Genomic DNA, 17,415 nt, shown 5'->3' on the forward strand with positions numbered 1-17,415 from the left:
GCAAAATTGTGCGAAACATCAGAGATACAGAAATAGTGGAGGACCCCCAGAGGGATGACAGTGAATTCAGCCCTGAGGTGTTAACAATATGTCACGACTCGCTCCCTTCGCTCCCGTTCCCACCATTTGGGGGCATGATTTGGGGTTTATTCCCTACTGGACTTTTCCTCCGAACTTTATGCTACAGTGCTGTGATGATTTGGGAGCGCTAAATCCCTATTTTCCCAGCTACTTCCCTTCCGGATCCATTCCAGGTTTTTGGCAGCCAGCATGCTTCTTTAACCAAATGACTATGCTTCCCAGAATGCCAGGCCCACTGCTCCACCTCCACCCTTGCAACACAAGGTTGGGTGGAGGATAGGTAACAGCTGTGGCGGCAGGTGCAGCAATCAGCACACCCGAGGCGTGTGCTCGTTAAGCAGCTTTAAAAGCCTCAGTCTTACTTCAGTCCAGCGCTGGTCATCATTTGCAGTGTTCCTGTTTTTGACTAGTCCCTGGTTCCTTGCCTTTGTACCTACTTCCTTGTTCCTGTTTTCTTGTTTCCTCCGCCCTGAATTTCGGATTCATGCGCTAATTGATTTCTGCTCCCTTGATTTCCCTTTTTGTCTTCCTCTGTTTGCAGGCAGCAATTCTCAGTGCTTTCCCCTTTTAGATGCAGCCCAGTTTGTCTGTGTTCTATATTTCTTTGACTCTGTCCTTTGCTGCTGTTACCCATTTGCCTTAGCCTTCCTCTTAGTTTAGTTTCCTGTCTTTTCCTTGGAGGGGTAGGGAGAAGTTTGCATAGGTTATTTCGTTTTTCCCTGCTCCTGATCCTTACTTTCTAGAGGATCCATTCCATGTTTTCCACTGCACTTCTGCATTTATTTTCCCTTTGATTATTAGGTGTGGTGTGCGGTAGTAGCTAGCTCCTGTGTGAATGCTTATGTTTTCCTCACTATTTTGTAAACACTATTCCCACTTAGGTATTTAGTTTTCCTTCCATTGCTGTACTAGCCTTTCGGGGTCCCAGTTTCTTCAACAGGATTCGTGGGCTAGCTGACATTCAAGAGGTTTATCTCGTCCTCGTGAGTACAGTTCTTAAGTTCCCTTATGTAATACCATCAAGAGTGTTAGTACACAGATCCTGTCATTGCTTGCCCTCCCCGTGGGTTTAGCGCTGTCAGTACCTGTAACAGCAATTGGGGGTAAGGCGCTTGCCGACTTTCCTCGCGGTCAGGTGCTTACCTCACATCCCTTTTCATATATTGGTTTTGATGTCACACTCTATTTGCACTCCTGGGTTCTAGCATACCTGAGTCGTAGTTCCTGGGTGCACATTTCCCTTGCCATATTCGCTGCCTTTGTACTCGCCTGACTAATCTTGACAGTATGACCAGCCCAAAATTCCCATTGAATATGGCAAGTTTAATAAAGAAAGGCAGCAAGGCCTCTAACAAGTTTGTACAGAAAGCTTCCCCTACATTTACCTGTGACAATCAAATCACTAGTCCTGACTCCAATGAACTCCTTGTCACGAATGGGCATTTACGTGCAAAGTATTTTTCCCATAGGATGGCACATCCTACATGGCCTGATCCTAGTTCTATCTTTGGTTTTGATCCCGATTCTATGTCAGCGCAAGCCTTAGCCGCAGAAAACAACACACTGTTAGACTTATTATACGAGAGTACCTCTGTTGTTGAACCCCATGATTCCAGTTGTGCTTCACCTCAGATAGAACAGTTTCATGATACCAACATAAAGAATGGAGGGGTTTCTTGCATAACTTCTGTTTTCTACCCTCAGTCTAACGCATACTCCGTTGCACAGGTACATACTGTAGTCCCTAATGCCAAGAGGTCTAATGTCAATAGTTTGTTTAAGGGAAACACAGACCAAGTTGGAAAGATAAACTATAAATCACAGAACCTGCAAGCAGTAGAGGACAATGTACAATCGATGCACATCCAGATTGCTAGTGCAGGTTCCAACCCTGATGCCATTATGCTTCCCCCTGTGCCTACTGATAGTGATGTACAGTTAATGCAGGGCATGCTAAGAGCTAAACTTGAGGAGTTAAGACAAGAACTCATTTCTGCACAAGAGGAAAATAAAACCTTACACTCTTTACTGAATACACCTCAGACTTTATCTGTTGATGTGGAGGAAGTGAACACTGTTCAGCCCCTGAGTGCAGAGACTTTGGTAAACCATGATATTTGTCGATATGTTAGATCTATTGGGAGTGAAGGTCTTTCGTCTAGCACAGCGCTAAATCTAGGCACAGGTTCTAACAATTGTTCTGCTGTTTATCAGGGATTGCAGTTAGCTGAAGAGTTACAAGCCACTCCTTTACCAAAAATACCCTGTGTAGCAGTTTGTCATAATTCTGAGCTAGCACACATACAAGCTTCTGATTTCCAAACACAATCCACAATGGTGGCATACACAGATTCAGTCACTACCCTAGGCTTAGGCCCTGCTCTTGATACAGCTGCTGAGACTGAAGTAGATGTTAAAGCTGATGTGGAAAACAATGTTACCTCTGGGTTCACTCTTCCTTCTGCCACTTCTAATCAATACGAACAGTCAGAGACAGTACAGATTTCATGTTCTGATGGACTCATTCCACAGTATACTGAACCAAAGAACCGTCAGGCGGTTCCTGAACTGTTGATTGATAATCTGCCTCTTTCAGAAGCTAAAACAGAGGAATGGACAATAGACGAAATCCTGATTAACAGAGACTTTACTATGGTGATTCCACTGATTGATTTTGACTTCTACAAAGAAAAAGACTCTGTGTCACCCACTAAAGGAAGGGACTGCAAGGGTACAGCTCAGACTTTGGTTACTGGTGCCAAGGAGTCTACTGCCCTAAAGGTGCCCTTCATTCCTGAGCCACCGATGGGTCTGTCAACTTCTGAGACTTCTGTCTGTCCTCCTACAACCATTGACTCTTCTATGATTCAATCCACAGCCCTGCAGTCATCTTTGGCACATCTGTCTTCAACCAATGAACCACTGCCATGTCTGCCATTTACTCAAGAGCCAGTCCCAAAGACCTGGACATGTTTGTATCCAGCAACCGAGATTGCTCCAGCTTGCATGCCTTCAGCCTCAAGGTTTCCCCTGACCTGCCTGTCTTCAGCTACAGTGACTCATCCTGCAGATCATCCTTCAGCTTTAGAGCCTCCGGTAGTCCATCAAAAGAACATGTCTTCAGTCCCGGAGTATACTGAGTATTTGCCTTCAGTTCATGAGACGCCTGTATCCTGCATAGCCTCGCTGCCAATATCAGAGGTATACCTGTCTACACCATCAGATTCTGCTGTATTTTCTTCTGCTCCAGCGATTCCTCCTGAATCCCAACCATTTACAGTCGATGAACGTCTAGCCTGCCTTTCTTTTGCTTCAGGAGGAGCACCAGAATGCCTGCCTTGTCCACAAGACGATTCTCCCAACTGCTTCACTTTAGCATCAGAGCCTCCTAAAGATGCAGCATCAGAGTTTGAGACTTTTGCCAGCTCCCGCTTCAGAGTCATCAAGCTGGACCAAGTGGTGAGTCAGAACCACTCACTTGGGTGTGCACAAGGGGTGGTGCAGACCGGCGTATTACCTACAGGACTTGTGCAACAGAATTCCGCCAAGAAGCACCAGTCGGGTGCTAGTAGCCAAAGGAAGGGAATGACTGCTGCAGTTCAAGATGTGTCTGTTATTGCTCCTTCTGCGAGTCTGCCTGAAATACCAAGTACTGCGTCTATCACTCCTATCAGGATGCCAAACATCCCTGCTGTGGTATCCCACGTGAAACAAAGTGGCTACACGACTGTCACCAGGAGTACTAGCCTTGTACAACCCATTGGACTTTCAGGTCTCCAAGGCGTAGAACATGTGCAGTCAAACCTTAGTCACTTTCAACCACAAGCCTTTTCCCAGATGGATGACAGAAGGAAATCTGAACCTCTACCTCAGCCACCACCTTCTCTAATGGCTGAGCATAAACCTTTCCTGAAGCCAGCATTTTCCTCACCTCCCGCATGTCCACTCTCGGCAGAAAGGCTAACAGAGCTTCTACCATTGCCTAAGGCATGTTGCACCAGCCTGCCTCCCTCCTCAAAGACTTATAAGGGTCCACTCCCAGTGACTGAGCTTCCTGGACCTTCCAACTCTGCTTCTGGTCCTGCAAGTCCTTCATGCCTTTCTTCGAACCATGAGTCTCTTCCTCACCAGAAGCCACCGTTTCCATCAGTACCACCTCCAAAGACAAAGCACTCCTATCATGGAAGTCCATCTGCCTTTGCCCACAGGCCACCATTTCCATCAGTGCCACCTCCAAAGAATAAGCACTCCCATCATGGAAAGAATATGTCTTGTGCGGGTGGCGGGCACCCGAAGCCGGCCGTAGGAGGGGGTATACTGTCACGACTCGCTCCCTTCGCTCCCGTTCCCACCATTTGGGGGCATGAACTGGGGTTTATTCCCTACTGGACTTTTCCTCCGAACTTTATGCTACAGTGCTGTGATGATTTGGGAGCGCTAAATCCCTATTTTCCCAGCTACTTCCCTTCCGGATCCATTCCAGGTTTTTGGCAGCCAGCATGCTTCTTTAACCAAATGACTATGCTTCCCAGAATGCCTGGCCCACTGCTCCACCTCCACCCTTGCAACACAAGGTTGGGTGGAGGATAGGTAACAGCTGTGGCGGCAGGTGCAGCAATCAGCACACCCGAGGCGTGTGCTCGTTAAGCAGCTTTAAAAGCCTCAGTCTTACTTCAGTCCAGCGCTGGTCATCGTTTGCAGTGTTCCTGTTTTTGACTAGTCCCTGGTTCCTGGTTCCTTGCCTTTGTACCTACTTCCTTGTTCCTGTTTTCTTGTTTCCTCCGCCCTGAATTTCGGATTCATGCGCTAATTGATTTCTGCTCCCTTGATTTCCCTTTTTGTCTTCCTCTGTTTGCAGGCAGCAATTCTCAGTGCTTTCCCCTTTTAGATGCAGCCCAGTTTGTCTGTGTTCTATATTTCTTTGACTCTGTCCTTTGCTGCTGTTACCCATTTGCCTTAGCGTTCCTCTTAGTTTAGTTTCCTGTCTTTTCCTTGGAGGGGTAGGGAGAAGTTTGCATAGGTTATTTCGTTTTTCCCTGCTCCTGATCCTTACTTTCTAGAGGATCCATTCCATGTTTTCCACTGCACTTCTGCATTTATTTTCCCTTTGATTATTAGGTGTGGTGTGCGGTAGTAGCTAGCTCCTGTGTGAATGCTTATGTTTTCCTCACTATTTTGTAAACACTATTCCCACTTAGGTATTTAGTTTTCCTTCCATTGCTGTACTAGCCTTTCGGGGTCCCAGTTTCTTCAACAGGATTCGTGGGCTAGCTGACATTCAAGAGGTTTATCTCGTCCTCGTGAGTACAGTTCTTAAGTTCCCTTATGTAATACCATCAAGAGTGTTAGTACACAGATCCTGTCATTGCTTGCCCTCCCCGTGGGTTTAGCGCTGTCAGTACCTGTAACAGCAATTGGGGGTAAGGCGCTTGCCGACTTTCCTCGCGGTCAGGTGCTTACCCCACATCCCTTTTCATATATTGGTTTTGATGTCACACTCTATTTGCACTCCTGGGTTCTAGCATACCTGAGTCGTAGTTCCTGGGTGCACATTTCCCTTGCCATATTCGCTGCCTTTGTACTCGCCTGACTAATCTTGACACAATAGCGGAACCTACAGCGGTGAGTAGCCTCAAGGAGTCAATAGACCCTGATTTGATAATTAAAGAGGACGGCAAATTAAGTGAGGAACCAACAAAAAAACAGAAACAACTAGTATTAACAAATACAACTTGATTAAAAATGAAAGAAACGTTGAATAGTTACTCCGAATCTCAAAAAGAAGAGTTGAAAGCGAAAAAGAATGATCCGGAAACAAACCTATATAACGTTTTTTAAAAAATCCCCCTAACGAATGAATAGATCAGAGATATTCAGATGATACCAAGAAGAATAAAAGAAATAAAATTTAAAAAAATCGCAAAAGGGGCATCAAACAGTAAAACGTTAAAGAAGACAAAGAATCAAAATGTGCCTTCGACATAAAAATCAAATAAAAGCAGGTCCTTTTTCAAAAATGTGTCTATCCCTAAAGATGCCAACAACTCCAGAAATACAGCGCAGATTTAATCAAACCAGGAGATGAAAGAGTGTATCCATAAAACCATACCAGAGATAGTAGAGCTAACGGACGATGAAGACATGGAACATGACAATATATCTATCGACGTACCCTGTTTCGGAGGAAGAAAGGGGCAATAATGAGCAATCAATGGAAAGTGATAAAGAGACGGACCAATGGTATGCTTCACAATTGGAGGACAGTGACAGCAGTAGATCCGCCTCAGACCTGGAGGATTCTTCCTCAGAGAATGAAAACTCTATAAACTGTGAACCCCTACAGAACGGCAAGAGGAGAGGGCTCATTAAACTAACCTTGAAAGAAAAAAATATAAGAAGGAATCAAGGAAATAAACCAAATAACAGCAACTAAACAACGATGATGCAGAACAAGGAATTAGTGGAGAGAAACCAGCATCAATCAGACTGATGGATACAAATAAAGCCGAAAGAAAATTGGAACTCTCCCAAGAAACAAGACAAGTAACACCTGAAAGAACAAAATGTATCTCTAAGGAGGTGTTAACAGAAAAAGAAGAAAGAAGTTCTGGCAAACATAAAGATGGTTCAGACACAAATCAAGAAGGTCTAGCGTTGGAAAGAATTCTACACTTTGAGGATGGTTTGATATTACATAGATTAACCGTAATTCGACTACTATACCATATTCTGGGCTTGAGCCTAACATCAAATTACCTCTCTTTAGCCGAATTTCAGGACGAGGAACGTACTGATAACGTGTATTTTCATACAGTCTCTAATTTGGTTAAGCAATTTCTCCTAGCAGAGGCCCACCATTAACAACCTATGGGCTTTGATATTACGAGAAAAGCTGGGTGAGCATAACCCATCAGCCCCTACTGCAAACAAATCACTGTAGTAAAGCTAAACAACGGGAGAAACCTAAACAGTCTAAAAATGCTCAAGGCCCAAACAAAAACAACAGGAGTGAAAGAACCCCAGCTAAGGCAAGAAAAACAACACAAAGTACTGATAAAGATGATGATAAATGGAAATGGTTAATCAACTTGCTGGCGGGAAAAATTTATGATCAATAACGCTTAAAGGAAGTTGGGGAACCCTGATCTTTAATAAGTTGGAAGACCAGAGGGCATAGCCATTTGTTCAGCAAAGGATATCGACAGAAAAAGGACTATCACGCCCTCTGTTTACAAGAAGCATGGCTGACCGAAAGCCCCTTATTAGAAGGTTATTGGGTCCTGTTGAACCCAGCACTTAAAGGACCCAAAGGGCGACCAATGTCGGGATTGTTGGTGGGCATTAAAAAAGATTTAAACTGGGAACTGTTATATACTCTGACTCCCACTCCATACATACAGTTGGTGGCTTTAAGAATAGAAAAGGCCTGTGTTGAACCCCAGCGAGTGCTGATTCTACTAAACATCTAATGGAACCCAAAAATTCCTTCAAACGATACGTTGCCGGAGGACATTGCTGTGTTAATAACAGAGAGAAAAATAGCATGACCCGCTCGTAATAATGGGAGATCTAAACTGTACATGTAAAGACAGTTCTAACCAACCAATAGAACATGAACGAGGTCGGTTGTGGAGAAACCTAATGCAACCTAAATATAACTTTTAAAAAGATTGACAATTTATCAAAAAGGAAAGAAAGAACGGTTATGTGAATTGTTTCTCACCCAGTATTCGGCACCAGTGTGGAATATGCAGCAAACATGGGAAAAAGATCTGGGAGAACCTTTTATGGACGCTGCTTGACTGCGGATGCTTTCGTACCATAAACTAGTATCTAGAAACGATAAAAACTAACTTTCACAAATATTTATTACACACAGAGTGTATTTAACACCCCAAAATGTCTCAAAGTTCAATAACTTGGAGGTACAGCGTTGACCAAAATACATACATGAAAATGTTGTTATGTTACATATGTTTTAGTCCTGCCCTAATCTACAACATTATTAGGAAGCAATAGCGAATAAACTGTCTAGATCAGATGTGATGTTAAATATTCATTCTCCCTCGGCTTGTCTACTAGGAGTGTTTACAAGACCGAGAAGAGTGAAACACATTTGTAAACTTAAAGACTTAGGTTATGCATTAGCAAAAGCCAGAGTATCGATGGGTTGGAATCTCAAAATGGGCCTAGTGTGGATCAATGGTGGAGGGATCTGCAGAAATGGACGGTGGCAGAAACCTCAGTGTGGCAGAAGACTACCCATTGGGGCCGGGCAGAAGGGGGATCTGACATTGAACCCTGGAGAGTACTGATACAAGATGTGTTTTCAGCTACGGAAGGTGCAGAAACTACATGACTCCCACGGTTGAAACAACCATGTCGACCACAGTGTAGTGCATACAAAGCCGGACTATCAGTAGAAGGGTCTACACAGTCGAATAGGTGCGAGAGGAGGCAGTGCATTTGTTAATTATTATTTGCGAGGTAGGGAGGAGGGTTGTTGGGGAACAGAGCTCCTATATACGGTCTCACACAATGTATGTAGGATAAAATGGAAATGTTGATCTACTGTGTAAACGGTTAAATTGTAAGTAAATAATAACATTGTTTTAAAAATACTATGAAACCCTGACAGTCCACAGAGCTACAAGGTCATATTTATGGCAAATACGTGCTTTACTAACAACATGTAATTAACTTTGACAGGCTACTGTAGATTACCTGCAATTATTTTCTGATTTATCTTGTCGGATGAGTGAGCATACATTTTTGGACACTTGTCAAAGAAGTCTGCCCTTGATAGAGATCTTGTTTGCTCTTGGTAGAAAAATGCTGGATTTAACTAAACTCGGTGGATCATCTTTAGAACATGTGGATAGCTAAAGTATCATGCCTCATTCTTGAAAAATGCATTTGATTGCATTTAGCATGTGGGTTCCATTTCCCTCAGATCTAATTTTAGAACATCTTTGTGGTACATGAAGCTAATATATATTATTTGAACTTCTGAAAGGTCACAGATGCCCATTTTTCCGTTCTCCATGGAAAGATATAACTGGTTATGACTTAGAACTGAAATTACTACTACCTCTTCTTTGCAAGTCTATTGTGTGAAATTCAACCTGCACCTCTGGTCCAAACTTTACACCTTGAAACTCATGTAACATCGACACGATGGGGCTGATATTTCTGGAGAGAGAGAACCTTTTCGCCAAGGGTGAAAATATTATATATATGGAAGAATTCCACAATGCAAAGTGGGTTACATCATGTATTGTAATTTCAGGCTCTCCTAACCTTAGAAGAGACTACTGATGCAAATTCGACAAAATGTTATAATGTTTATGAAAAAAGATGATTTTGTCATTCAACACAATTTATGAATACAATTGCCACTAATGACGGGAGTAGTCTATATTCTGAACAGATCAAAACATAAACATTTAACTCATGTGTGATTATAGTGATTCCAGTTGAACAGTGCCTTGGAAATATGGGAATGTGCTTTACGTGTTTCGGTCTATTGACCTTCTTCCGAAGCATCGCAAGGCTACAGAAAAGAATACATGAAGAGAAAGATACCTTAGCCATAGTAGGATACAAAATAATAATATTGGGCTGATGTGCTAAGTTAAATAAGTAGTTTACGTAAGTGCCTGAGTCATTTTTACTACTTACACCTTTTTTCCGCTTAGTAAATGCAGTCGTAAATCAGCCTCAGAGGTATTGAATTACCAATATACATTGGTACCATTTTTTTGGTGTTTCCAAATTAAAGGTTTCAAAGCACACCCCTACACCTTAATTTAAGTCAATTTCCAGACAGTACCTTGATGTTTTAAATTATATTCATCAGTTAATGGGATGTCAATCTCCCTGGGAAGATAAGACAATAGGATTCATAAAGATAGCAGAAATAGAAATGCGCAAAATTCGTAATTTGTCTCAATACTCATTGTTTTGCCCATTATTCCCTAGCTGGCTGAGGCAAAATATATCAGAGTGTCACACTCTGTAGCTGCATTATAAATAGACTTAAGATGGAGTCAAGTCATGCTATTTCAACAACTGGACACCTATTCCTAAACATAGGAATATGCAGGACACGTATTCAGGCATAATCATTTTGGTTTCAACGTTTAAGTAGAAACCTTACCTAAGGCCTGTCCCAGATCTTACATAAAGCTACCTGGCAGACAGGTTTAAATGAATTGGCCCAGAGGGAGGGGGAGAGGTTGTGAAAAGAGGTGGATATTAGCCTCGACATTAAGTCCACCTCACCATACATGTTATCATGGAATCCAATAGCCCTGGAGAATAAGGATGTATTTTACACCCCCCTGTGAATTTCCTTACACTGGGGGGTATAGTTTGTGAGTAGTGGGTATGGCTGAGTTGACATTTCTTAATTACAGCACCTCTTACATATGGCCTGCGCTGGGCCTGATGCTAAGACGGACAGGAATTCATTGTAATCCAGACTGATCCATGTGGCGCCACTGTAATCATGCTCTCTGCTTATTTCCCTAGTTGGTGGAATTCGCTCCTCCTCGCATGGACTTCGCCTTCACTGAGCTGGCTTACCAAGGAATGCTATCGGATGGAGCCTCCACTTTGCTGGACAAATTGTGAGTGGTGTCTACAAGGATGAACATCTGTCTTTGAAGTATATTTACTGAAGTGTACTTGCCTCAAAGGTTACTCTGGAACTTGGTCTGGGCAGGATGCTCCAACTTGGTGTTCATGCACTGCCCTGTAGGCTTTATACTACCCTACCCATTCCTGTTATTATTTTACCATATTGCTCGCTTTGGCCAATTTGGCGGGAGCACATTTCTTAATGATGTGTTCTCATTTATTCAGTCTTATCATTGGCTTAAAAAGTAGCAATTTATTCAAATGAAAAAACGATTTAAGGGTGACTAATATCTACTCTTTAGGTGATGCATATATGAAATGTATATGTACACACCTAGCTAGAGAACAGTAGAGGGACTAGAAGACGAAGGGCCTCATTACACGGTAGGCGGAGGACCAAGGTGCTATTAGCACCTTGGTCCATGCCGGTAAAATACTGGCACCGCCTTGGTGGAAAGGGGAATTACCGCCCTATTCCAAGGTTGGCGGGGTGGTAATTCCCCCTTCCCCCATTGCCCTTCCCCATTCCCATTTTTGCCCCATAGGGCATAATGGGAATGGGGAAGGTGCTAATTACGGTACCGCAAATTGCGGTACCGTAATTAGCTCCCTGGTCTCTTTGCGGGTTGGTTTTTATCACCTGCTAAACAGCACCTACCCGCAAAGGGACCTCGTAGTAAGGCGGTAAGGGTTAACGGTCACCAGTTCCATTACCGGTGACCGTTAACCCTTACCGCCTTCCGTGTTATGAGGTCCGAAGTGTTGGGGATGGGCCATCTTGGAATCAGCATTTGGCGGGCAATGTAAATGAGGTACATGTTCCCCTCATTAGAGGCACATACTGTACAAACACAACGTTATCATTATTATTTTAGTTATTTTGATACAGTGCATACCCTTATCCAAGGAGCAGCTGTGCAGAACATGCTATCATTGTATAGCAGCAGGAGTGTCTCCTACATCCTGTGGAGTACATGGCACAGTATTGATTGAGATAAGATTACAGGAACCACAATGGGATTTGGAGGAGATAATGCCATTGCGACAGTATTAAACAATATACTTTTAAAGGTTTTTAAATTTACAGTAAAAGCTTTGATATTTGCCACCTGCTGCTAGAAGGCAAAATATGCCTGATAATAGAATACACCTATTCTAAATGACAGACAGGAACAATGGACACACAGCCCGCATAACAAAGCATCCTGGACTTCTGCTGTATTTACCAGTATTCTTCCATTTAGAATGCTCTGTTATCTGCACTGTTAAACTCTATCTGGCATTCGCTTTCTCCTTCCAAATGCTACCATTAATGGCTATGGCAGATGCTGGTTAACGGAGCAGCGGGAAACCCAATACAAAATGCTCTACTATATTTACATCACAATACACCTTTTTACAATTTAATACACCGGGATTCCCCCTCAAATTTACACTTTTTGGTAAAATGCCCAATCGGAGATCAAAGGTTCCAAAGACCCCCTACAAATGATAAATGAAATGCTTCTCTTTGCAGGAGCAGGTGAAGGGAACGCAAGCCACTTGCATCACAGTTGATTGCTGTCCAAGACAAACCTAAACAGTCGATAATCAATGGGCAGGAAAATGCTCAAGAGGCGGTCAGACAGACGTTCAAAAGCCAAGAAAGAGCTACAGTTAGGAAGTTGAGGGCCAACTTGGAGTTTCAGCTGCAACTGCTCTGCCTTAGGCACTCCTTCTTAAAAGGTGTACCTTTGTGGGTGATCAGCTTCAAATTGTCGGCCAGGTGATGTGCTGAGATGCACTCGAATGTGTCTGGATTCACAAGATGTGTGGTTAGACATGGAATCGTATGATAATAGAGAATGAAAAAATGTCGAAGCTCAAACGTTACAAATCCCATTTACTCAAGATTTGGCATTGTATTGGCGCAAGAATTAGTGTTCCACTGAATGGTATTTTGCTACTATATCCTGTTTGATTCTTTTGAGTCAAAATCTTTATCTATACTAGTCATGTTTGCTCCGAGATGCCCCATGAAGCTGAACTAGTAGCCCCTTAAATGCAGATCACAAGTCAGGGGCTCTGCTGACCTTTCCTCATGTATGGAATGCGATGGGCAGCGCTTCATGAAGCGTAAGTGCCTAGAAACTGCTGCTGCACTCTTGATCCATAGGCCAGTACAATCGAGGCCAAAGAGTAGGCGCTAAACACCTTGTGCTTGGGTTCCCTTTGAGATTAACCCATTGTATTCTGCATTTATATTTAAGTTTTGTAATGCGCTCCCTTGATATGGTGTTGCTTGAAAACGACTAGGAAACATAAAACAGGACAGTGAGTAGGATACAAATGTGTGACATATTTACAAGGAAAAGGCAGCATGGGGTGAGGTGTGCATGCCCCATGTAGGATGCTTAGTTGCAGTCATAACCAGAGATCTGAGCAGACAGTTGGGTTCCATCGTGTGGTTCATGCTTTTGCAAAGGCACCATTGTTTACAGATATTCTGGTGCTTGCAGGTTATTCATATTACAGCAAACACAGAACATGTGGACCTTGCGCAGGGCCAAGGCATGCAAATTCGAGGTCATCAGGTAAGGCATAAATGTGGCTGTGAGGACAAAAGTTCTCGTCATACGGTAAAAGTGCTATAGAGACCAGTATAGAAGTCATTGGGAGGAGGGGAGGTTATTTGGTTAATGTATGTGGGCATATCTGAGTTATATCTTTGCTCATGGAGTGGGTATGTTCTGTTTTCAAGATTGTGGGGAGGTCGTTTGAGAATTTGGAACCAAATTCTGTGAGAGGTCTGCATGCATGTTGCAATCTTTTGAACCTGCATGCAGTTAGGTTGATAACCTGTTTTGATCTTAGCAGTCTTGTAGATACAACTTTTTTTACGTAAAAGGTCAGGTATTTAGGAGCAATGTTATGGAGGCTTTGGGAAATAATACAGTTGATGTTATGTGTCAGGTGCTTTGCAGCAGTGAGACATTTGAGATGTTTCAGGACTGGTGAGATTTTGGTGAGATGTTGTCCTAGGAGCTTGAGTCCCAAAATAGGTTTAGCTGCTTGGTTATGTATCTTGGATATTTTGCAGCTGATTTAGTTTTTGTTTAGTCCTGGCTACAAACTATTACAATAGTCTAGGCGAGAGAGGATAGGGGCTCCGGTCAGTTCAATATTCTGTATAATTTATTTACCTGGTCCGTAGTGGTGGGTGCCATGCCCAGGAAGGGTGGCCGTTTAAAGATAGTGTTCCCGTGGCTGGGACCTCAAAGGTGTTCATTTATATTTTAGAGGCGTTCAGTCAAAGATTTTTCTCTATTGTCAGATCCTGGATTCTCTGGAGGAGATCAGTTATCTGGTGATTGCTGTCATCAATTTCTAGTTTCAATAGTACCAGTGTGTCATCTGCATTTAATTGTAACCATTTTGAGAAGAGTTCAACAATGTATAATAGGGGTTTAATGTAAAGATTAAATTGTCATCGGGATAGTTTGGAGCCTTGAGCGAAACCACAGTTTAAGGGGGACGGACATGTGTTGAGTTGAAGTCACCTGTTTTAATGTTCTGAGTGGGGTTGTCAAGGTAGTTGGTGATCCTACTTCGAAGCAGCACCGTCTATTCCCATCTGGTGTCTCATGGATTAACTTTTTCATTGGCAGTCGATAAATCAACAAGTACTAAATCTGTTTGTGTATTGTTGTCAAGTGCTTTCCTAATGTCATCTTGCAAGAAAGGGGTTTTCTGGATTGTAGCAATGAGTGGAATGTTCGCTATGGGCCTGCAGTTCTTGGGTATCTCTGGGTCTGCACTAAACATTTTTAAGAGGGATGATGATAGCCTTTAGTGATGTTAGGATACTGCCTGATGTTAGCGATAATTTACACATTTTTGGTCATGAATTCCTCCAGGTTAGCTATTTCCCCTTGATCAGGGTGGCTGGGCATGAATCAGAATGTTCAGCTGAGGTGTTTACTGTCTTAGTGACATTGGGCCTCATTACGACTCCGCGCTGGACCATGGTGCTATTAGCACCATGGTCCATACCAGAGTCCGGCATGGTGGATGGCGGAATTACCGCCCCATTCCAAGGTGAGTGGGGCGGTAATACCCCATTCACCATTTGCCCTTCCCCATTCCCATTTTTGCCCAATAGGGCATAATGGGGATGGGGAAGGCGCTAATTACGGCACCGTAAATGAGATGAGACGGCACCACCAGGTGTCTTCTTCAATCAAACGAGAATCTTCCCAGAAGGGTGTCAGGATGGCAGTACGTTCTTGGATTAAAGAGGGACAGTTCAGGAGGAGATGGCGAACTGTCTCAATAGAATCTGGGGCTTTACATAGTGTGCAGATTTTTGAGACTGTTTGGTGTCTTATTCCCAAGATTTCTCTTGTGTGAAGCATGTTCAAGCGGGCTCTTAAAAAGATGGACCTTATTTTCCTGTCCGGAAATTTTAAGCAATAGGCTAAAGGAGAATTTAGCCTATTAAACGTAGGAGGAAGATGGTTGAACAACTTGCATGCCGAAGCTCGGTCGTTGGTATTTATCCAATCCTGATTTTTCAATTTTTTGCTAACTCTTTGGGGATTAGTGATAAGGTCCTCCGTTGTGCATGCTAGTTCATGTAGTTTGTTTTTTTGGAGTTTGGCCCAGTTCACAAGAGTCTTGCACTTCGTAGAAGCCATCTCTTGAGCAATGACGTTGAAGATAGGGAGCCAATATTTTGTGAGGGTCTTTCTGAATAGAGCTAATGTAGACACACTCACAGTGGCACTCAATGATAGGAGACCTAACGCTCTTCTCACAGCCGCAATGGGAATAGAGTTAGGAAGGCCGAGAGCTGATTTCCAGATGAATCCCTCCAGTTTCTGCCAAAATAAGGTGGGTATGGTAAGTGTAGCATCCATGCCATAAGTCAGGGCAGGAACCATTTTGCCCTTTTAAAAATGAATGGCCGGCACCAAGGAAAATTTGCCATACTTGCGATCCACCATTCTCAGTTGGGAAGTTAGATTTTTTGCTTTTGCCCATAGATGTTGTTGCATTTTTGTTTCTTGCATACTCCCGTCAAGAATTACTCCAAGGTATTTGAAGTGCGAGACCACTTCAATTTTTGTTTGGTGTATAGACCAGGGCCTGATATTTTTAATCGATGGCTGATTTTTTGAGAATATAATGATTTTAGTTTTCAATTTATTTATGGACAGGTTGTTAATGTCCATATAGTGAACTAGATTCTCTATCTGGCGTTGGAGGCCAATGGGCGTCTGGTCGAGCAGAATCATATCATCCGCATATAAGATGCCGGAGAGATTGGAGCCACCAAACTTCGGAGGAAATGAGCGCACAGTGGTTTCAGACTCTTTTAAGTCTCCCAGGAAGGCGACAAAGAGCGCCGGGGCCAACGGGCAGCCCTGCTTGACTCCTCTGTTAGCTGGAATTTCCTTTGATAGAGAGCCTTGTTTGTTCAGACGGACACTTAGCGTGGTATTAGTGTGCAGCGCAATTATGGGGTTGAGGATGGCGTCTGGGCATTTCCAGTTTTTCAGCTTGTTCCATAGAAGCGATCTGTCCACTTTATCGAATGCCTGGGAGAGGTCGATAAACGCTTCATACACTGTAGGTGCCCCTTGTTTGATGTTTGCCTTCAAGATGTTAATTATAAGGATATTCACCGTCGTGCTTCCGTTCTTCATGAAGCCGACCTGGAAGGGATCTCTGCAGGGGGCCGATAGTGCCCAGCGCCGGAAACGATCCAGAAAGAGGGAAGCAAATAGTTTTCCCATAATGTCCAGCAAAGCTATGGGCCGGTAGTTGCCTGGTTCATCTCGACTACCTTTTTTGAAAATGGGAATCACTATAGCTTTGGTCCAAGATAGAGGGATTTTCCTGCTGTCGGCACAATGTTTGAACAGCAGACTTACAAAGGGTACCCATTCCTTGATGTGAGTTTTTAGGTCAAAGTTAGAGAGGCCGTCGGGGCCCGAAGCTCTAGAAGATTTCCGTTTCTGAATAGCCGCGAATATATCCGTTTTATCCGACAAGTCGGCCCACGATGTCTGCGTCGGCTCTACCCGCAAATTTATGGTGGATCTTGGCCTCATAAAGAGCACAGTAAAGAATTGGACTAAAGCCGCTTCCGACACTGCGTTGATCATGTTATTGTGTATATTACGCTGCAAATGGTTTATCAAATTCCAAAAATCCGCAGTTTTTTTTTAGGTGAGGGCTTTCAGCATTATTTCTGCGTCGTTTTGAAAGATGGCTGCTCTCCGTGATCTAATCCATGATTTATAGATCTTATTGTAATTGTCCCACACGTCCCAGGCTGCCCGTGTGTTTTCAACCTTGGCTCTGCGTTTTTGTTTTCTTAACTCCTTCTTTTTCTCTGCTATGAGTTTATCATAGTTACAGGCATTCTAACATGCATACCTGCTCCCCTACTCCCTCTCCCCAAATCTTCCACTCACATTTGGACACATACACACCCGCCCAGACACACACACAGTAGTCACAAAAACAACACACTTACCTGGGCCACATCGATTTCCTCCTTCTACCTCCCCCTTGCCTGTCAGCCCCTGCGCGTACTCATGTGTGTCGCAGGAGCTGACAGTTCAAAAGACTGCTCAGAGCGGTCTCCCAGCAGTCTTTCTAAATTACTCTTTGAAGAAACCAATTTTTCAAAATCGATTTCTTCAG

General features: G+C 43.4%; 1 protein-coding gene across 2 annotated transcripts in view; it reads left to right on the top strand.

Annotated features, from left to right (window-relative positions):
* The window catches only part of LOC138548445 (vitamin D3 hydroxylase-associated protein-like), a 726,529-nt gene that overhangs the window by 471,450 nt on the left and 237,664 nt on the right, over window positions 1-17,415 (top strand). For both annotated transcript variants that reach the window (XM_069642277.1, XM_069642276.1), the window contains exon 9: window positions 10,615-10,712. In XM_069642277.1, coding sequence (XP_069498378.1) covers window positions 10,615-10,712 — 98 coding nt within the window. The remainder of the gene's footprint in view (window positions 1-10,614; window positions 10,713-17,415) is intronic.

The sequence above is a fragment of the Ambystoma mexicanum genome, chromosome 1q (assembly GCF_040938575.1).
Source record: "Ambystoma mexicanum isolate Mex_15411 chromosome 1q, UKY_AmexF1_1, whole genome shotgun sequence".
Classification (NCBI taxonomy): Eukaryota; Metazoa; Chordata; class Amphibia; order Caudata; family Ambystomatidae; genus Ambystoma; species Ambystoma mexicanum.